Here is a 22834-nt window from a genome sequence, read left to right on the forward strand (position 1 = left end):
CCTTTGTAACAACTGAGAACAAAGTGGGGGAGAAATTGTTGAAGTTAAACATAAGAAAGGCACCTGGGGTGGATGGGATCTATCCAGTTATATTAAAGGAGGCGACGAAGGAAGTAAGCAAACCCTTAGCCATAATGGTCTCAGGGACCATTGCTAGCAGGGAAAAGGAGGTGATTGTTCCTCTGTATAAATAACTTGGGGAAGTTATTTATACAGGCTTACCATCTCAACATGGCTTTGAGAAATCAAGCTACATGACAAGCACTCTTTGTCTAGCAAATCCTTAAATTTCACAATTAAAAATTTGCTGGAAAGAGAGAACATAATGGACTTTCTCTGACACATATTAAAGAATTCTAAGCATGTCTGGCCACTCTATTAAAGTAAAAGTAAGGTTTCAAGTGCTAGATGCCACAAGCACAGCTAAGTCTAATTATGAAAAGTTATTCAAGTAGTCTCCTATAAGTAATTTTCACCCCAAAATCTTTTGAATTGGTTTTATCTACCTCATTAATCTTAAATATATTTTCACTGATGTTTCTATGCCTCTTAATATTCCTGAAAGCTGCACAATGTCATTGTCAGAATCGGAAGATATGTTTTTGAATAAGGGGTGTTTTTATAGTAGTGTAGGTAATTATTTTCAAAATGTGCATGCAGATGCAGTAACACAACCATTTCACAGACAATTCAGAATCTCTACACATCCCAGACTGGTGTGAAATTTTATGAAATTTTTCTATGAAAATTCTATGAAATTTTCTTGCAGACTTTTCCAGACATTCCTTAAATCTGTAGATGTTAATAGTTGACCAGTGCTCCTTACTTTCTTTTCAATGTTGCAATATGCTTTAAACTCTTTAAGCTGTATATGGATGGTAAAGTTTAGTTTGAAAAACACCGATGAAAATAGAAGAAGCGCTCATACAAATCAATCGTTTAAAAAAGTTTTTTGCTGCTGAAATATATTTTGCTGCTTTAAACATCATAAAGCTGACATACAACACCCTGTGACTGTAAAAGATACCATTATTTGATGCAGTACAACAAACAGAGGCTGCACAAGCTAATATTAAGTAATAATGTATGTGATTAATAACAGAATGCCTAGAAAATAGGTTCAACAAACACCAAAGTGCTCAAAAGATGTTTGTTCACACTGGCAAAACAACAAGCTAATATTGTAAAAATTTTTTCTAAAACTATCATAAGTTTGGACACTATATATCACTTTCATTAAAAAAATTAAATTAAAATCAACATCACCTGAACTAAAGTGTTACAGACAGCCCTCAACTCATGTTGATCCAACTGATCTTAACCTACACCACTAATGAATTGCTATCCAGGTTATTATATGGATAGCAATTCATTGGTGATGTATTATTATATTTCACCAATAAGTACAAATATAGCTCCAGTACAGAAAAAATGAGAATAAAATTTATATATGAAAATCATTTTAAAAATCAAACCTACCATTACTATGTCATACTGTACAAGAATAATAACAGAATGTCAAGAAAATAGGTTCAACAAAAATAATTTTTAAAAATTAATTAAAAATACACTGATAGCAATTTACTGTTGCAATTCTAGTTCTGAATAGAAGAACATATGACAGCCTGCTTCTTCAACAGTAAACATCAGTGAGTTCCATATAATTTTAATGTTTTTAAGTATTTTTTTAATTTATTTCACTTAAAAATGGGTACAATGAATGTAAAAGTAACAACGATCAGTGAGAATGGATTGTCCAACTAATTGTAATAGTTACACATAATAAGTATTATTATAAACTATATATAGAATTAGTAGTTGATTATATAGAATTAGTAGTTGATTAAAATGCTATTTGTAGTTAGATCAAAAAAAATTATATATCAGACTTTTGCCAAGAAACAATCAAGTATTATACCACTATTTGCATGGGAAATCAGTTGTGATTTATGAGGTGTAATCAAAAAGTTCAGGAACTGCCTCTGTATCAGTACCTGAATCACTCACCACTGATTCTGAAGGTCAGTGGTGAGTTGCAACTAGTCACATGTGTTCAGTGACTCATCTAAACATAGCAATGCATCAATCAGCCATTTATAAGTTACTCTGAATTAGTGCATGTTTAATAGGAGGTGTTTTATATGTTTTGCCACATTTTAAGATGAGTGATTTTACTGAGCAACAAATTTTGTTTCAAATTAAGGAAAACTGCAACACAAAATTTTAAAAACAGCTTTTGGAAAAGATGCTGTGTGTTTCAGTTGTTCACAAAGTTTAAAGAAGGCCACTTGTCTCTTTCTAAATGTATCTCGCATTTCTTAAGTCTCCTGCTGCTACTGACCTACACTTTGTTTCTGCCATCATTACTGGTGACAAATTGTGAATGCATAGCTATGAACCAGAAATTAACATCCAGTCTTTCTTCAATGAACAAAAAAGCTGATGCTATCGAGGCAGTGTTAGGTGGGTCGGAAAACTGCTAGCTTGGGGGGAGACAAAGACGAATAGATTAACAGTAGCCACTGGCAGAGGTGAAAGAGATTCTTGCACTGCTTCTATTGGAATGAGCAGAAGCCTGAAAAACAAGATGCAGGATATTTCAGAGACTGCCGGGAGTCATTGCGGTACAAGTAAACACATGGGTTATGTTAGGGTAGCTAAGAATAGAAATAGGTGCATGTATACTTGCGTGTACACCAATGCTAGGAGTTTAGTAAATAAATTTGATGAATTTGAGGTATTGCTCAAAACATCAAAGGCAGATATTGTTAGGATATCAGAGACGTGGTGTCACACAGATATAAGGATTGCAGAACTGGAATTTGGGGAGTACAACATCTACAGAAAGGATAGACTGGATAGGAAGGGAGGAGGGGTTATGCAATTAGTTAAGAAATACATAAAATCCAAGGAAGTGAAGCCAGTGGATATCGCTGGACAGTGCAGTGTCGAGTCAGTTTGGTGTGACATCATAAGCATTGGGAGATCAAAATTGAGAGTAGGAGTGTGCTATAGGCCTAATGACTCTGATGAGTATAATAAGATACTGTACAGGGAAATAGAGTGGGCCAGTAAATCAGAGAGTCTTATAATGGGGGATTTTAATTTCCCAGATATTGACTGGAATTTGGGGGCTGGTCACTCACACACTAGCAAGGCTTTTGTGGATTTATTGGATGATTGTTTTCTACATCAGCATGTTCAGGAGGCAACTAGAGGGAAGAATACTCTTGATTTGATTATCAGCAGTGATTCTTCATGCATTAAGAATCTGCAGATAAATGAACCACTAGGTGGCAGTGATCACAGTGTGCTGAAGTGGGATTTACTCAAAGAGGTAACTACCATTAGAGGTAAAGGGAAGGGTTATTGCTTTCGTAAAGGCGACAACGGTGGACTGAAACAGTATTTAAATTCTATACAGTGGGACCAACTGATGATGTTACCAACAGCAAATGCAAAATGGGAAGCATTCAAAGAACTTATCTTGGAAGCTACTAGGCTTTAGATACCAACCAAGAAATATTGTTCAAGGTTTAGGCCTAAATGGAGTCAGATGAACTGATGAGGCATATGGCAGAGTAGAAAAATGCATGGGATACATACAAATTTACACATGACACAGAAGCCTATGTTGTTGTTGTTGTTGTTGTTGTTTGGTTTTTAGGAGCATTACCAACTAAGGACATATTGCTCCGGGAATATGCGTTGGACATTCCCTGACCTTTCCGGATCCTCCGTATTTCGTGGTGACGGGCTCGAACCCCAGTCTAATCAAAAAGCGTGTGCTACGCACTGCTGCTCCTTCCCACCTGGCTATGGAGGCGCCTAGAAGCCTATGATAGATACAAGTTGATCTGTAACCAAGTTACAAAGGAGGTTAGGCAGGCGAAGGCAGATTACGAGAAATATTTGGCAAGGGACGCAAAGAAAAACAGCAAAGAGTTCTTTACTTATGTAAACTCTAGAAGGAAGGGGATGAATCAGATTGGTCCACTTGATATCGATGGGTCAACTGTTGATGATCCTGCTCAGGTAGCTAACAAACTAAATGAATATTTTGCATCGACATTCACACATGAGGAGTTATTTAGCGAGGGGAAAGCCAGAGGTGTATTCAACTCTGGCAGTAAGCTAGAGAATCTTGTAATAACTGAGAGTAAAGTGGAGGAGAAATTGTTGAAGATAAACACAAGCAAGGCACCCGGGGTGGATGGGATCTATCCAGTTATATTAAAGGAGGCAGCAAAGGAAGTACCCACAGACTGGAGATGTGCAAATGTCACCCCAATTCACAAAGGAGGATCAAAGGCTGACACAAGTAATTATAGACCTGTGAATTTAACTTCTGTTCCAGGAAAATTAATGGAGGCACTAGTTAAAGAAACACTGCAGGATCATTTAGACAAGACTTCAGCTATAGCTCGGACACAGCATGGTTTTGTTAAGGGGAAGTCTTGCCTGACCAATTTGATTGGATACTATGATGCAGTCACAAAAGAACTGGATGCAGGGAATAACTTTGATATTATACAAATGTATACTTGGATCTTAGAAAGGCTTTTGATACTGTTGCACATGGAAGACTGCTGCACAAATTGGAGCAGTGTGGCATTGGAGGCAAATTGCTGCTATGGATAAAGGGGTGGCTGAGGGGAAGAAGACAGGGAGTGGTAATCAGTGGACACTGCTCATCGTGGACTAATGTTATTAGTGGAGTCCCTCAAGGTTCAGTGTTGTGTCCATTATTGTTTGCTGTATTTATAAATAATATTGATGATGGTATATCAAGCTTAATGTCCAAGTTTGCAGACGATACAAAAGTTGGCAGGATTTTTAAGGACACCACTGAAGCTATGCTGCTGCATCAGTATCTGGAAAGGTTGAGCAGATGGGCTGAGAGGTGGCAAATGAAGTTTAACATTGACAAATGTAAAGTACTACACATGGGAAACAGCAACCCCAGAGCAACGTATCAACTCTGTGGTACTACACTGACAGTGGTAGAGAATGAAAGGGACCTGGGGGTGGTTGTACAGGCAAATATGAAGTTCTCTGAGCAGTGCAGATGGGCTGCAAGAGTAGCTCATGGTGTATTGTCAATGGTATATAGGAATTTTTCTAGCAGGGATAAGGAGGCGATTATTCCCTTGTATAAGGCAATGGTCAGGCCACACCTAGAGTACTGTATACAGGTGTGGAGGCCTCATTTCAAGAAGGATGTAGAGCTGCTGGAACGAGTACAGAGAAGGGCAACAAGGTTAGTGAACAGAACGAAGGGTTGCTCTTACGAAGAAAGGCTTAAGTTTTGCAAATTACAGTGTCTGGAGACTAGGCACCAGCGAGGTGATCTGATAGAGGTGTATAAAGCCTTGAATGGTTTGAGCATGCTCAATGCTGATGGGATTCTTCCTCTCGTTCAGAATAATCACCTGAGAGGCATAAATTCAAATTGAGGAAAGACAGATGTAGGATAGACGTGCGGAAATTTGCCTTTAGCCAGCGGGTGGTTGGTTGGTGGAACAGACATCCATCCCTTGTCGTGGAAGTTGATAGCCTAAATAATTTTAAGGCTCAGCTGGACAGATATTTTGAACGAACAGAGGGGTGAAGTGGAAGTGGTTTTTTTTTCTTTCTTTTTTTCTTTTTTTTTGGCTAATGCTGCATAAGCTTGCTTTCTTGTATCAAATACCTCTACTAATGCTAAAGCAAGACAATCTGAATCAAGTGAGAAATCATGCTTATTGTATTTTTTGACTCACAGGTACTTTGCATTATGAAATTTTCCCACATGGTCAAACAATGAACTAAATATACTACAAAACAGTACTATAACAATTGCACAATGTTTGAAGAAAATATCCAGAAGTGGGCTTCGAGGAATTGGCACTTGCATCATGATAACGTATTTGCACACTCAACTTTCCATTCAAGAATTTCTTCATTATAAATTTGCCCCCACAATAGTAAAACAGTGAAATGGGAATAACAGGATTCAAGGAACTGGTGCTTATATCTTGTATGAATGTAATATGAATGACAATGCCCTTGCACACTTTGCACTTTCCATTCAAGAATTTCTTGTGAAGCACTCTATTATTATGATCCTCCCATTTGCCATACTTGCTGCTTATCTCCTTGGTGAGGCCCCCCCCCCAAGCTTAAAGCTCCCTTGAAAAGCCACAGATTTACAACAACTAAAGAAATTATTCAGACCACAATACAGCGGTGTTTCCCAACGTGGGTCCCACGCCCCACATGGGGGAAATTTGATTGTTCAGGGGGGCAATTCAAAAATTGCTCGTCTAAGAGTTTAAAACAACCGCCTACTATGATTTAACTTGTACAAAAGAAGAATTGTTGGTATCTCAATTTGAAATAAGCATTCATTAAATGTTGTACTTTCTATAGAGCCGCACTTGAAAGTTTGGAGTAATATCAACTACAGTTTGCTCAGAGAGTATTGCTTACTATGCCTAATGAAGGAGTGGGCAGGAGCGGGAGTGCAGTAGCACACGCTCTTTGAGTAGACCGGGGTTCAAGCCCCTGACTACTGAATATGGTCGATCTGCCAACCCGCACTGGACCAGCGTGGTAGATTATGGTCCATTTCCCTCAACATGAATTGTTGAGGAGGCTTCCATCCTGCAGTGGGTTGATAATGATTGCACTTTACTTTTTTTTTATGGCATACGCAATGCGTAAGCAAAGTGGTTGTCTACTGTAGCCTACCGCAAACTCCGCATGTTATATGAAATAGATAATTCCTTTCATACAAATGCTCATTTGGGCGTCGTGACTGTATGTTTGGATAGGTTTGGCGATCTCAGATTAAAATAAAAAATTACTTTGTCTGCGCACAGAATTATTATTAATGAAGAACCATGATACACAATGGTATGTATTTGTCGTACATGTATATTTCTGTGGTCTCAGTAAATAAGCAAATAACTCCAAAAACTCGAATTTGCAGGAGAGGAAAAATAAACTTCACACTCTCATATAAACATGCGCATATTCGAATATACAAATATTTATTACTGACACTAAAACTACAATAATGAAGATATATGCATGTCACATAATAGTAAATAATAAATACTTTTTTATAGTGCACTTATCTCATTTTTGACAAATTAGACTTATCTTGTTCACAGAGACCATAGATTTAAAAGCCCGAATTGAGTTATTTGTGTGATTTATTCATTCAAAAAGCATACTAATAATTAATTTTGATATATTAAAATAAAATTAAATTAACTTTAATGCATAGTTTATTTTTAGTTTTTGATTTATCTTATATTTATTTCTTTCAGTTGCACAGTAAAATGAGTAGTGCAAGTAAAAAAAAAAGTTCGTCAGTATTCAGAGGAATACTTAAAATTTGGTTTCATACCCGCTGTCCACGATCAAAGGTCACCTTTTTGTCTTTTATACCAACAATGCTTGACCAACGAATCAATAAAGCGAGGTCGTCTTGAGGCGCATTTGAAGGCGAAACATAATGCTCATGTAAATTCAGATTTAAATTACTTTCAAACTTTAAAGAAGAATTTTGAAAAAAGAGCAACATTAAAGTCTCTGTTTATTGCTCATACTGCAACTGTCAATCGTACTCTTGAGGCTAGTTATGAAATTTCTTTACTCATTGCTAAATCTGGGAAAAATCATACTATAGGAGAGAATTTAATCAAACCATCAATATCAGCATTTCTTAAAACAGTTCTGGAAGAAGATGACAAAGACGTGAAAGCTATGCCACTCAATAACAATACTGTTAGCAGAAGAATAGATGAAATGAGTGAATATATTGAAATACAACTTGTTGGAAAGCTGAAAACAAGAAAATTCTCAGTGCAAATGGATAACTCAACTTTGAGAGACAGTGAAGCCGTACTGATAACTTATGTAAGATATATTGATAAAGGTAATTTTGCTGAAGAAATGTTATTCTGTAAATCATTAGAGAGCACCACTACCTCCAAAGATATATATATAATAAGCTAAAAAAATTACTTAGATGACAATAATATACCAATGAAAAATATAACATCTTGTGCTGCAGATGGTGCTCCTAATATGATGGGCAAGAAAAATGGCTGCTTAAAATTGATGAAAGATTAGAATCCAGAAATGCTTCTTGTGCATTGTGTTATTCATAGGGAAAACGTGGTAGCTAAAAATATTTCGCCTGTTCTTAATGAAGTACTAAAATCAGTTATAAAGTGTGTCAATGCTATTAAAGCTAATGCCAAATGTGAGTGTCTCTTCAAACTTTTTTGTGAAGAACAAAATGCAGACCATGTGAGACTTTTACTTCACACTGAAGTAAGGTGGCTCTCGAAAGGGAACTGCTTGAAAAGATTTATGGAACTATTTGATACTATTAGTGACTTTTTAAGTGACAAACCTGAAATGAAGCATCTGTTAATGGTCGATGGTAAAGCATTTGTGAGTTATTTAGCCAATATCTTTGAAAAACTAAATATATTAAACAACTTCAAGGAACAAATAAAACTCTCGTCAATGCAAAAGCGAAGATATTTGGTTTCATTACATTTATTGAATTATGTCAAAAATATATTTGTAACAAAAATTTTGAACAGTTTCGTTGGCTGCAAAAATGTGAAGTGACTGATACCGCTGTACTTGTTATTGTCGATCATCTGAAAATTCTGTCCACTGATTTAAAAGAAAGGTTTTCTGATTTAAAACAAATTGATTTTCCAACCTGGATGATGCAACCAATGTTAGTGGATTTGTCTGATGTATCAATGCAGTACCAAGAAGAACTCTCAGAAATGCAAAATGATGAGTCAGTTAAAACTTTATTCAATATAAAAGGAGCGATGGCATGGCTTTGTGATGAAACAGAAATTAAATACCCAAATTCAACCAACTTTGCAAGAGAGCTATTGTTACCGTTTCCATCTTCATATTTAGCTGAATGTGGATTTAGTGCCATAAATGATTTGTTACTAAAGAAATGAAATCGACTGGATATTACAAAACGGGGAGACTTGAGAGTGAAGCTGACTAAATTGGAGCCCAATATAAAATCTCTCTGCGGCAAGCATCAAGCACAAGGGTCTCACTAAATTTTGTGCACTCATCTAGAAGTGACTTCACATGGAATGTTGAAATTATTAAACAATTAAATAATAATTACTAAAAATTAAAATATTATAGAAAAATCTTTCATATAAATTATTTTGTACTTGAATTTTAGTTGTCTATTATATGTTTTGAAAATTTACTTACTGTTTTTTTCTTAATAATTTCCTAATGATTTCTTCCTAAAACCTAAGTCTTGTATCCTGAACAAGTTGTAATTAGGCTTCATTTAGGGAATAATTCAATTTTTGAATATAAAAAATATGTATATGTTACATAGGGGGCATCAGAATTTTAGAAAGACTTAGGTGGGGCATGGTAAAAAAAAGGTTGGGAAACACCGCAATACAGGAACTATTAACAATTCCAAAGGGAATTGTTAATAGTTCAGGGAATTCTATTAAGTCTATTAAATATATGATAGTCTATTAACAATTCCAAAGCTATTGAATTGGTGATTTTATAAGCTATTGAATTGGTGGCAAGAGTAACATCAATGTCACTCTCTTACATGGTACTGCTAAAAGTTGGGAGATTATTTGGTTGGTTTAGCACTTGAAAGGGTGAGGTGGCTATATAGTCTGAAAGTATCTGATGTCAACTGACTGGCAGTTGACATCAGTACACACTATGATATTTGCAGTAGGTAATAAGTTTGTGACTACTTGTAGGTATTCAATGGTTGGGTTTATATCTTCCTCTGGTCTGGAATATAGTGAAATAATGTAAAACTGTCCTACAGCACTGGAAATATGGGCACACACTCCCAATGGGGAGCAGAGGTAACCCACCTTTGTGACTGTAAGGTCGGTATTTTTAACTATTGCTGTAGACGGGACACCTGAGGTGTTCTATTATTTTATAGCCTCTTGGGTATCCTTGAACCCTATCCATATGTGTGTAGGGCTCTTGGAGTACCAAGATATCTATATTATTTTCTTCCAATTTGTTGTTGTTGTTATTTGGTTTTCGGGAGCATTAGCAACTAAGGCCATATTGCTCCGGGATATGCGGTGGTCATTCCCTGACCTTTCCGCATCCTCCGTATTTGGTGGTGACGGGCTCGAACCCCGGTCTAATCAAGAAGCGTGTGATATGCACTGCTGCTCCTTCCCACCTGGCTACGGAAGCGCCTCTTCCAATTTGAGTTTGATCTGAACTACAATGGTTCTTGCTCTTTGAGCATTCAATTGGACAAGATTTAGAGCCCTAGTCACATTTATGTTTTCAGTCTGGCCCACAGTTGGTACTAGATTGCATAAATTTTACCGTTTTTTTATAACAGGGGCATTTATCAACCCTGATACTATGTGCATAGTCAGTCAGTCATGCTGCTTTACAGGTAGCACGTTTTGGCTGCTGATTTTTATTTTGGCAGTTCTTGTAATCATGGCCAGTGACTGCACAGTGGCCACAGACAGGGGAATTCTGTCTGCAGTCTCTGGCAGTATGGCCATATTTATGACAGTTAAAGCACTGCTGTACAGGAAAGAATTCCCTGAATTTATGGCTGGTCCAGCCAGCGTAGACTCTTTGCTGTCCTTGTAGGTTTTTCCAAATTCTGGGTGACACTTCCACAATGACGATGAATTGCCCATTTCTTTTGTTTTTTGTCCCTCTTTTTAGAAGAAATTCTTTGGCAAACTCATCCAGTTCCATTATATTGATAAAGTTTTTGTTGTAGAAATCCAACATAAGATCTCTTTCCAGGGTTGTCTCAGGGATGTCAAATTTAATAATGTTGGGGTTTCTGCCCCTTGGCTTTTCTGTTTGCAGTCCCAGTTTTACTACCTCTGGGTTGGTTTCAATCTTTTTAACATCTTCCTTATTTGTTACTTCAATTAAAACTCCGTTATCTTTTATTTTTCTCATGTTATTCACCTTTATTTCTTTCAAATGAGGTTTTAATTTTGTCACAACAGTATCTCTGACTGCCTCACTGGATTTGTATGTAGAGTCAGGCTTAGCCTTTATAATGATTATGTTTGTTTCTTTTGCCTTTGGTATTTCCTTAGTCTTATTGTTGGTTTGTTTAGTTTGTGATGAATTTGCTTTGGTGGCCCTTGCTACTTGGGCATAAGTCAAAGTATTTATTTCTTTATAATTATTATTCTTCTCTTCAGTCACTGTTTCTACTTTTGCTTTCAATACTTTATTTTCTGTATTAAGTTCAACCACTCTATGTTCCAAAACAGACCAGCAGTTCACTATCTGCAATCTTGTTGCAGATGTAATCCTATTTGCCTGTTTATAAAGAAACTCTTCTAGGAACAGTTTCATTTCTTTAATTTGTCTTATGGGATCCTCTATTTGATTTATAAGCTGAAATTTCCTCTCCTCCTCTGTTTTTGTTACGTGTGGTTCTAAATTACCATTCTCCTTTTGATCTGTATTTTCTACCTGGTTTTTGCCTTTTCTAGCCTGTTTTACACTAAGGTGGCATGATTCTAAGTCTTCGTTTGTGATTTCTTCATTGTTTAGTGCCTGTATCCCATAATCAGGTAGATCCTTCAAGTTAGGATCGCGATCGATATTTTTTGACTTTTCAGTTTTTTCCCGTGAGTTTTGGTCTTTGCCAGTCATTCTGCTGTTATTATAACGTTTCTTATATCCAGGGGAGTAATTTAAGGTATATTTTATCGTCGTGGGCCTATTAAAACCCAACATGCAACGTTTTCCAGTTTTGGGGGAAAAACAGTCACCCACAAAGAAAGGTACTTTTATACGCAAGAATATGTTTAATCTAAGTGAAATTTACATTTCCCCTCACAAATAACATGTATCCAGCTAATTTAATTAATAAATTTATCCCAATTTTTGGAATTTTGAGGTGTTGCAGTATCGAAATCGGCAATAGTAGGATCGCTAGTGCTGTAACAATCGTACTGTGCGTAAATGCATTCAAAAAGCCAACAATAGCTAAAAACAACTATAACTAACAAGCTTGACTGAATAATACTAGTTGTTTTCGTCTGTACACAGCATGTAGAATCCAAGTTTTATGGTTTTTGAAGTCGGAAAATCCAAGAGATCCTCTCTGCCGCCATCGGTTTCTATCCGCTGTTTACATCAAGTGGAGCTTCTTGCAGATGCGTCCGTTCAACTTCGCGATCACAGCGCCACCTTGTGCAAGTATGTTCATGTCAGACGGCACCTGGGATTTCTCCCATCTCCACCACCACCTCCTTGTGTATTGTGATATGAAATTATCTGAGCAGTGCAGACACGCAGCCAAGATGCTCATGGGGTTTTGTCAATAATATACAGGAATTTTTCTAGCCAGGATAAGGAGGTGATTATCTCGTTGTATAAGGTCAGGCTACATCTTGAGTACTGCATACACATGTCTGGGGGTCTCTTTAGGATGTAGAGCTGCTGGAATGGATACAAAGAAGACCAATGAGATTTGTGAGGATAACGAAGGGGTGCACTTGCAAAGAAAAACTTCAGTTCTGAAAACTGCAGCATCTGGATACTAGGCACCTACGAGGTGATCTGATTAAGGTGTTTAAGACTTTGAATAGTTGAGCAAACTCAATGTTGATGGGATTCTTCCTCTTGCTCAGGCTATGCATATGAGTGGGGGGACATAAATTCAAATTGAGAAAGGATGGATGATACCTAAGTTTGCATTCAGCCAATGAGTGGTTGATTGCTGGTACAGGCTTGCATCTGTTGTGTAAATGGATAGTTTGAATACATTCAAGGAAGAGCTAGACACTATTGGAGGGGATGGATAGGTGAAATGAGATTTTTTTCTTTGCTGATGTACTAATACCACTCCATAGACTGCCACTTTTAGTACTAATACTAAAAGTGGCAGTCTATGGAGTGGGCACAAGGATTCACAAATAAAGAAGAAATTCAAAGCTCAGCCATTCTGCTGGAAAAATTACGTATTTTTGCTTTTTGGAACAACAGAAGAGTTACCATTATGTATTTCCTGAAATAGAGATGCATAATCAATTCCATACACCATAGGGAGGCACTGAAGAAGCTGAAGACATTACTTGGAAGAATGAGACTAAATAAGAAAGGAATATTTCTCCTTCAACATGATAGTGCAATACCCTCACACCAGGAAACTGACAAATGAGACCCCTGCAAAATTCCATCAGAGTGAATTCTGCAACTGATCAGTAAAGTAATGCTGAATATGTAGAAAAATAAATGTAAGTACTTGAAGCAACATAGTTTAAATCTGCATACTACATAAGAAAATATATACATAAGAAAAAAATTTGGAGGTATTAGTTTCAGAGTGACCTTCATATTTTTTGCATTATCAGCAAGAAAAATTTTTCTTTTTTTTCTTTTTTTTTTTAATCTATTACTCTTACCTTGTTGGCATTAATTGTAGGAAACATATTTTGAAACATAGAGGCCATTAGTTTCAGGTGCATTCCTTCACCACTAAAGTTGTTCAAAACCAGGAGTGGATGGTTGTTATAAAGCGAAGAATAGACAAGAGGGTGCTTCAATGATGACAGAACATCACATGACAGAGAATAATTACTTATTTTAAAAGTCAGTGTTGGTCCCCTAGGTAGTCTGGCAATACGAATATACATAGCCAACTTAGTTTTTGTAAAAATGACCAGATGGGTTACATTCAAGTAACCAGCAACAGCTACAAAATCTTTAACAACATTTCTCTTCTGAACCTGTGGATAAACATACACATTTTCATTATGCATATTCAAAATTTAAATACTAATAAAGTTTATACATAACATTTCATATATATATAAGATGCATTGCTTCTATTAAGACAATGTCCAAAATAAATTTCTGGCTTATAATAGGCATAATATCACTTAATAAATGTTTGGAATTAACTATAAAATGCATATGATATATATTTATCTCAGGAAAGAAAATCTCACAGACTAGATGGGATGCATTACAATTTTCTTTATTACTATTTTTTTTTTTTTTTCTTCTTTTTATGATGATTGCAAATGAATGCTTTTAGAACCTATAGTATTTAACAGCATATATGAGTTCAAGGTTGAAAACACAGGATATATTTTTTGGATAATATTAATTCAATGCATTTCTGAAATCCACTTTTCTCACATAAAATAAGTAATTAAGTGCACATATATAATATTTTTTTTATAAAAAATTAAAATTAGTTATACTTAGTGGTCTATGTATATAATAGATTGCTTACTCCAGCATTTACCCCCAGGGGTTCCCATCTGGTGAGCATGGGCTTGGCACACCTAGGATCCTCTGCTGGATATCATTCTTCTCTTTCTTGGTGATTCCCTTCTACCTCTCTCTCCCATAGGAGCAATATGGCCTTAGTTGCTAATGCTCCTAAAAAAACTCCCAAAATCTCTCTCTCTCACAGAGTAATTCAGAATTTTCTTTTCTTTTCTTTTTTTTTTTTTTTTGCCTTGTGCAGCATAAGCCTCAGGCTTCCTTGCACCATATGGCTAATAAAAATAATAATGATGCTGCAGTTATGGAGCAAGCCTACAAGAAGCACCGCAACCTATACAGAGCCTACATCGATTACCGCAAGACCTTCAACTCCGTACCTCACAGCTGGCTAATAGAGACCCTGAAGATTTACAAGGTCAATCCAATAGTGAAAAACTTCCTAGGATCAACAATGGCGAAATGAAGTATCACCAGAACATCACAACCAGGCCAATCCCCATTAGAAGAGGAATCTTTCAGGGAGATGCTCTGAGCCCACTGTGGTTCTGTCTAGCATTCAACCCACTATCCACCATGCTTAATGGCAGCAAGTATGGATATAACCTCAAAGAAAGAAGAAAAAGCCTGTACACCCTGACCCACCTGATGTACACAGGTGAATCAAGCTCTACGCGGCAACCGAGAAGCAACTCCAGCAACTACTCCGGATCACCGAAGAATTCAGCAAGGACATCAGGATGGAATTTGGTCTAGACAAATGTAAGACCCACACACACACTGCACCAGGAAAAATTAGTTGGCCGAAACTACCAGCTGCTGACTGTTAAAGAGATCGGAGCTATGACAGAAGGAGAGACCTACAAATACTCAGGGATGATGTAGGCTCAGCAGTTAGAGCACAAGGAAATCAAGAAGTGCCTGACCGAAAAATATTATCAGACTCAGAAGCCTGCTGAAAGCAAAATTGAACGGAGGGAACACAGTTAAAGCCATAAACACTTATGCAGCTCCAATACTAACATATACCTTCAGGATCATAGATTGGACTAACACCGAGCTAGAAGATATCATGCAAAAGACAAGGATGACGATGACTAAGAGCCGCAAACACCACCCGAAGTCAGCAGTGGAGAGACTAACAATAGTGCGGAAAGAGGGAGGAAGGGACCTGATAGAGCAACAGAAAACAGCAATACTTAACCTGAAGGATTATTTCGAGAATAACACAGCACCACTCCACCAGGCCATAAGGAAAATAGATAAGTGGAATACCCACTCAATCTAAGCGAGGAACCCATTCCCACCCAGACGGCACAAGAAACAAAGTTAGAAAGATGGGCAAAGAAGACACTCCATGGCAGATACTACAATGACCTCCATCAAGATCACATAGATAAAATTGATTCCAATGCATGGCTCATGCGCAGGACGCTCTTCCCCGAGACTGAAGGATTCATGCTGGCCATCCAAGACCAGGTAATCAACACCAGAAACTATAGAAAATACATTGCAAAGGAGCCCAGAATGTCAGATGACACATGTCGACAATGCCACATGGCCTCAGAAACAATCCAGCACATCACCGTGGGGTGCAAGGTGATCACCCAGACTGAGTACACTCATAGACACGACCAGGTAGCCAGGATAATACATCAGAAGCTAGCAAGGAAATACCAATTGACCAAAGAAAGTGTACCATACTACAAGCACGAATCACAGGCAGTACTAGAGACCCGAACCCACAAGCTGTACTGGGACCGCGCCATAATAATGGATAAGATCATCACGCACAACAGACCGGACAAAACCCTTGTGGACATGGAAAAGGCTACCTACCTGATTGACATAGTGGTGTCCAACATTAGCAATGTCCAGAAAACCCATGAGGAAAAAATTAATAAGTACACGAACCTGAGACATGAGGTCAAGGAGATGTGGCATATGCAAGAAGTATCAACCATCCCGATCATCGTGTCAACCACCGGTATGGTGCCAAAGACTACATAGCAGTCTATCAGCAATAGGTCTCCCAGAGAACACCTACAAGGAACTCCAGAAAGTCGCAATCCTGAACACCTGTTAGATAGTCAGAGATTTCCTCGACCAACAGTAACACCACAAATTACAACCACCCTGTGTACTTGGTAGCAGTACCCATCATGGAGTGGAATCCCCCAGTCAGGGAGAAATAATATAAGAGCAACAATAATAATAATCTCCCAAACTGTGTTCTGCAGAACACTAGTGGTCTGTGAGATGTGAACAAGTGTTCCGTGAAAAATTGTATTTAATAATTAAAAAAATAAAATAAATAAATTTTGCATATTTGTAGCATACACCACCCTTATACATTTTCTACATATTCCCCAAAAATCCAAAGTGAAAAAACAGGAACCAACTAATAAAAGACCAAAACGAATTATTATTAGTTAATGACAGTTATTTGAATTTTGGCTTTAGATGTGTTGGAAATAAAGATGCTCCTGATGCACAGTGCATCATACGTAATAAAATATTAGCAAACAGTTCTTTGGCTCCTGCTAAACTTGTGAATATATTGTGAGATGAAAAGTGTTCTGTGACTAAAAAGTTTGATAAACACTGGCTTACTCAATGCACTCTTCTCCTTTAGCTTGCCCGATGAAACTTTTTAATTTGAATCAACTCATCTAAAAAAAAAAGAAGTATTCTTAGAGCTAGCCAGCTGTTCTGTTTTGTTCAACTTTTGTTGACTGGAACAGAACAGCTGGCTAGCTCTGTGAATATTTCTATAAACTGTAAAATTTCTTTCAACATTTTACATCAACATCTTCTAAGCCCTTTGAGGTCTCAACATAGTTTCCTCAATAATTTCCACAATGCAGGCATTTACTCAACACAGTTTCTTCAACAATTTCCTAAACACCAGAAATGCCTGCAGGCATTTCCAGTGTGAGTCAAGATCTCATCGTTTGTATAGCCTGCGGCACGTATTCTAAGGCTAGTCTAGTAGACAAACCTAGGTCGTCTGGCAGTTCTTTTCTTTGCAACTGATGTAAGGAGTGTGCTGATTGCAAATTACAACTTTGTGCATTACGAGAAGAAACAGTGCTTGCCTCAATAGGGACTCAAGAATCTTCTGACCTGCCAAGTGATGCACCCATGATTTGTGTCTCAGAAAAGAATAGTCAAATGCAGCAGATTGCCGAAGGTGATCTAGTTTAATTGGGAGACTATTGTCAGGGTAACGGGTAACATTTTTTGGAATAAAGATATGTGGTCCAGAACAAGAGTGTGTTTGCCAGGAGCAACAATTGATGATGTTACCACAAAATTTTCAGATTTTAAGGGAGGTAAAGATAGAATTATTATTCATGTGGAGACTAATGATATTAAATGTACATGACTTGAACATCTGTTGGATAAATATATGACTATGCTGAAAACATGCCATGAGTTAGGTTAGAATGTGTATGTGTCTGCAATTCTACCCAGACATGATAGGAGGGATCATATGCCAAAAGCCTTGTGGATTAACTTGAACCTTGAGGGATTCTGCAGAGTTTTGGGCAGACGTGAGGTGGGTATCAGCATGGCCTGCATTTATAGGCAGAAGATATCTACTTTGTAAGATAATATTCATTTGAACAAAGGTGGTGCAAGGAGTTTTGCCAGTATCACCGACAATACCTTCAGTGTTCAGGGAAACTGCTAGTTAGGGGAAAGAAAGAAAGAAAGAAGGGTAATTTAGATCTGCATTTATCTGCTGATATGGGTCAAGGTAATGCTTGTACTCACCTCAAGAATTCTTTTTTTTTTTTGTTGTCAAAATAGCCAATATTAATAAGATGTTCTGTTATGTTATTTGGTTTTCAGGAGCATTAGCAACTAAGGCCATATTGCTCCGGGGATATACGGTGGTCATTCCCTGACCTTTCCGCATCCTCCGTATTTGGTGGTCACGGGTTCGAACCCCAGTCTAATCAAGAAGCGTGTACTACGCACTACTGCTCCTGCCCACCTGGCTATGGAGGCATCAAGATGTTCTGAGGGTAGCAATGTTTCAAATAAGGGAGAAGACAAACCTTGGTATACAAACCTAAATAACTTCAAGAGGTATGTCACGGTAGGAAATTATACAAGATAACTAGTCTCAATTGTGTCTACAGTAATGCCAGGGGTGTTGTCAATAAAATGGCTAAGTTTGAACTCCTGGTTAGGACAACTATAGCCAGGCCTCACATAATGCGAGTTCAATTAAAGCGTTTTTCAGTTACCGCTATTTGAAAAAATTATACTACTTTTCACTTTACATGATGCAAATTTCCAATTAACATGATTTTTTTTATGTGATAGTTCAGAAAGATTTCAATCATGTGCTAAGCTTAACATGCATCAGACAGGCAATAAACAAGCGTTTGCCCGCTGCCTGCCTCAGTGTGTTCCATCAACTATCTGAAGAAAACGTATTGAAGGGGATGAATCTGATTGGTCCACTTGATATCGATGGTTTGACTGTTGATGATCCTGCTCAGATAGCAAACAAACTGAATGATTATTTTGCATCTACATTCGCACATTAGGAGTTATTAAGGTTTGAAAATGGCAGAAGGTTATCAAATTGTAGCAGGGTGCTTAATGATTTTGTAATAACTGAGAGCAAAGTGGAGGAGAAATTGTTGAAGTTAAACATAGGAAAGGCACCTGGGGTGGATGGGATCTATCCAGTTACTTAAAGGAGGCGGCAAAGCAACTAAGCAAACACTCAGACATAATTATGAGAGCATCCTTGGACTCAGGGGAGGTCCCCACGGACTGGAGATGTGCAAATGTATCCCCAATTCACATAGGGGGGATCAAAGGGTGACATGAGTAATTACAGACCAGTTAGTTTAACTTCTGTTCCAGGTAAAATAATGGAGTCACTGGTTAAAGATGCATCGCAGGATCATTTAGACAAGACTGAAGCAATAATTCAGACACAGCATGGGTTTGTTAAGGGGAAGTCTTGTCTGACAAATTTCATAGGATATTATGATGTGGTTACCAAGGAACTGGATAATAATAATAACTGGATGCAAAAAATAATTTTGATATCATATATTTGGATTTCAGGAAAGCTTCTGACACTGTTGCGCATGGAAGACTATTGTACAAACTGGAGCAGAATGGTATTAAGGGTAAATTGCTACAATGGATAAAAGGATGGTTGAGTGGGAGAAGACATAGGGTGGTAATCAATGGGAGCTGCTCTTCATGGACTAATGTTATTAGTGGAGTCCCACAGGGTTCGGTGTTGGGCCCTCTGTTGTTTTTTATATTTATCAATGATATTGATGAAGGTATATCAGGCTTAGTGTCGAAGTTTACAGATGATACAAAGGTTGGCAGGGTTGTTAATGACAGTAATGGCAGTGTGCTACTGCAACAGGATCTAGATAATATGGGCAGATGGGCTAAGAATGGGCAACTGGAGTTTAACCTTGACCAATGCAAAGTACTGCATATGGGTAGAAGTAACACCAGAGAAACATACCAACTGTGTGGTACTACACTTAGGTGGGAGAAAATGAAAAAGATCTGGAAGTAATTGAGCAGTCAGATATGAAGTTTTCTGAGCAATGCAGACAGGCTGCCAGGGCGGGTCATGGGATTTTGTCAATGATATACAGGAATTTTCTAGTAGGGAAAAGGTGATTGTCCCTCTGTATAAGGCAATGGTCAGGCCACGCCTTGAGTACTGCATACAGGTCTGGAGGCCTCATTTTAGGAAGGATGTAGATTTGCTTGAGCGTGTACAGAGAAGAGCAACAAGATTGGTGAGGGGAATGAACGGATCCTCTTACCAAGAGAGAGGCTTAAGTTCTGCAAATTGCAGTGGCTGGAGACTAGGCACCTGCGAGGTGATCTGATTGAGGTGTATAAGGCCTTGAATGGGTTGAGCACACTGAATCCTGATGGGATCCTTCCACTTGTCCAGATTACGAACCTAAGGGGGCATAAATTTAAATTAAGAAAAGACAGATGTAGAATAGATGTGCAGAAATTTGTCTTTAGCCAGCGGGTGGTTAATTGCTGGAACAAACTTCCATCTGTCGTTGCGGAAGTTGATAGGTTAAATAAATTTAAGGAGTAACTGGACAGGCATTTGGAGGGAACGGTGTGTGTTTTTTTTTTTTTTTTTTTGGCTGATGCTGCATAAGCTTATACACTTGCTTTCTTGCATCACATGCCACTACTATTTGTTTGTTTCCTGCTAATAAAGTCAATGCAGACTTGAAATTAAAAATTAGATTTTTTAATTTAATTTTTAAATGAGCAAGATGAAAATGTTACAACAAACGAGATAATGGTAAAGAATTAGATGAAATCTTTCATATCACAGAGAACCTCAAACCTTTTGTTTGAGGTTCTCTGCAATATTTATTTTGCTTGGGCCTAGAGCAGATTGTTATCAACTATTGGAAATTGATTGATGAAAAAACAGAAAGATGACTCTGTTCAAATATTTCCGTAACAAATAGTTTCTTCATTACATATTTTATGCCAGAGGTTCCCAAACTTTCACAGTGCCCCTTGGCCAAAAGAAATACCTTAAAGGTCCATTTATTAAGTTGTTAGGTTCAAACAACTTATAAGTAATGTTGAAACTGTGAACTACCTTGAGCTAGTAGTTTGCACAGTGTCCAACAGATGTCGAGTATCGCTGTGTTTCCCCTCAAAAATTTAAAATGTATCGCTTTAAAATGTTGAGTATCACCGTGTTTCTTTTGAAAATTTAAAATATTCCACGCTGCACAGTTAGGGAATTGTTGTTTTATGCAATAAACATCTAGTTCTATAATTATTTTTATTATCTTTTACATGGTATACAGTTAAAAAGTTATTTAAAAGGTATTTTTAAAATTCTTTATGAACATTCCTGAAGGTCAAGGAGCAATTATAATTTTTCCTAATGAGTATTATATTCGATACGTGTTTCCATTTTGCGCGATGCACTCATAGGATGAATTAACTGCATTAATTGAGGTCCGCCTGTAATGCTGATATAACAGGGCTAACAGAAATGTGATGCTACCCAAAAATCGGTGATGACATGTTCCACTAAGGTATGTATAATGTATTTAGGAAAGATAGAAGGGGTGGAAGGGTCATGTTTGTTATCAAAAACAGCCTGATGCGATAAGAGCTTTTGCTGAGTCTGAAGTTACGTCTCCCAGCACAGAATCTGTGTGGTATGAGCTAGTTGGAAACAAAGGAACAACGAGACTGGGAATAATTTACAGACCAGATGTGATGAGAGTCGGAGTCTTTATATACAGATGGAATGGCCAAGCAAGCGTGAATATCTTATTATTTTCGAGCAAAGCTAGAAAAAAATGATTCAGCATTTATATAACTCTTTGGCTAAAAAATCGCTAAAAGCATCTTTCAAAGGAGCATTACTAATTTGCCAAAATCAAAAAATTTCACACAATAGAAGAAAAGATTATATTTCAACTGGCAATAAAAATTATACGTGAAATTTACATGCAGATAAAATTGCTAAGCCTTGGAGGTAGATTCCTGGTCAAATGACATAATTAAAAGGAGGGTAAACTGCACTGAAAACAGTATGAAAATTCAGTTGATATCTCACATCATGTAGAGCAATACATCTGTAATTGAGAGGGTGCTGACTCTCTTTACAAGTTGTAGCTGGGAATTACAAGCTCCAAAAAAATCAGTGTTTTGCTATTTTATTAACTTAATTGTGATATTACATTGTACTTTATAAGTAGCTTTATAGGAAGCTAAATTAAAAATAACACTTGTTATTTTTAATTTAGATAGAGCCTTTGTATGTTACTACTTAACATACGTAAATCTGTTGTTTCGTTCGAATCTTACAGGCATTGTTTTCATATGAAGTGAGTGGTAGGGAATTCAAATTTTGAATTGTAATAAACAGGAAGCTCTAACATAAAACTACATAGTGTAATACATATCACTGCATTTAGGAATCTATTAGATAGTTTAGTATTGGTAATTAATTAATTAAATTTATTAATCTTATTAATTTTCATTATTAATTTCAATATGCCCCAGACTAGAGCAGCAAAGCAATGGACACAAAGTGGCAGGAGTGCTGTGACTCGGGAGAGAGCTGAGAGAGGCGATTCTCCAATGCATCACAGCCTAAAAAAAATGGGCAACTTGTGAAATGTTTGCAGAACTCTCTAGAACAGGACATGAATCTAGTCAAGGAGGATGTGTCTGTGTGTACAGAGAGTGACCAGAAATTATGCCAACTCATGGGCACTTATGAGAATTTGAAGAGTTGGGGTAGATGCCCTAGAAGGTATTAAAATGAGGGACCCCATCAAGCTCTCAGCTGCCCAACTCAACGCCACAGCTCACTTTTGTGCATCAGGCAAAACAGCGGCAATCTCCAAGGCAGAACGTGTGATCCCACAGGAGTTAGTTATTGTCAATGACTCTATTGTCAGGAAGACGGGTAATATATTATGTAAAAAGGATAGGTGGAATAGGACCAGGGTATGTCAGCCAGGGGCAAAAGTTGGTGTTG

The 22834-nt window shown here is 37.4% G+C and overlaps 1 protein-coding gene across 1 annotated transcript in view; it reads right to left on the reverse strand.

Annotated features, from left to right (window-relative positions):
- Positions 1-22834, reverse strand: part of ppan (Brix domain-containing protein peter pan) — a 128103-nt gene that overhangs the window by 75846 nt on the left and 29423 nt on the right. The window contains exon 4 of the mRNA XM_090380267.1: positions 13455-13778. Within this exon, the coding sequence (XP_090236393.1) occupies positions 13455-13778 (324 nt within the window). The remainder of the gene's footprint in view (positions 1-13454; positions 13779-22834) is intronic.

Source organism: Mastigoproctus giganteus, chromosome 8 (genome assembly GCF_048544385.1).
Source record: "Mastigoproctus giganteus isolate SK-2022 chromosome 8, ASM4854438v1, whole genome shotgun sequence".
Lineage (NCBI taxonomy): Eukaryota > Metazoa > Arthropoda > Arachnida > Uropygi > Thelyphonidae > Mastigoproctus > Mastigoproctus giganteus.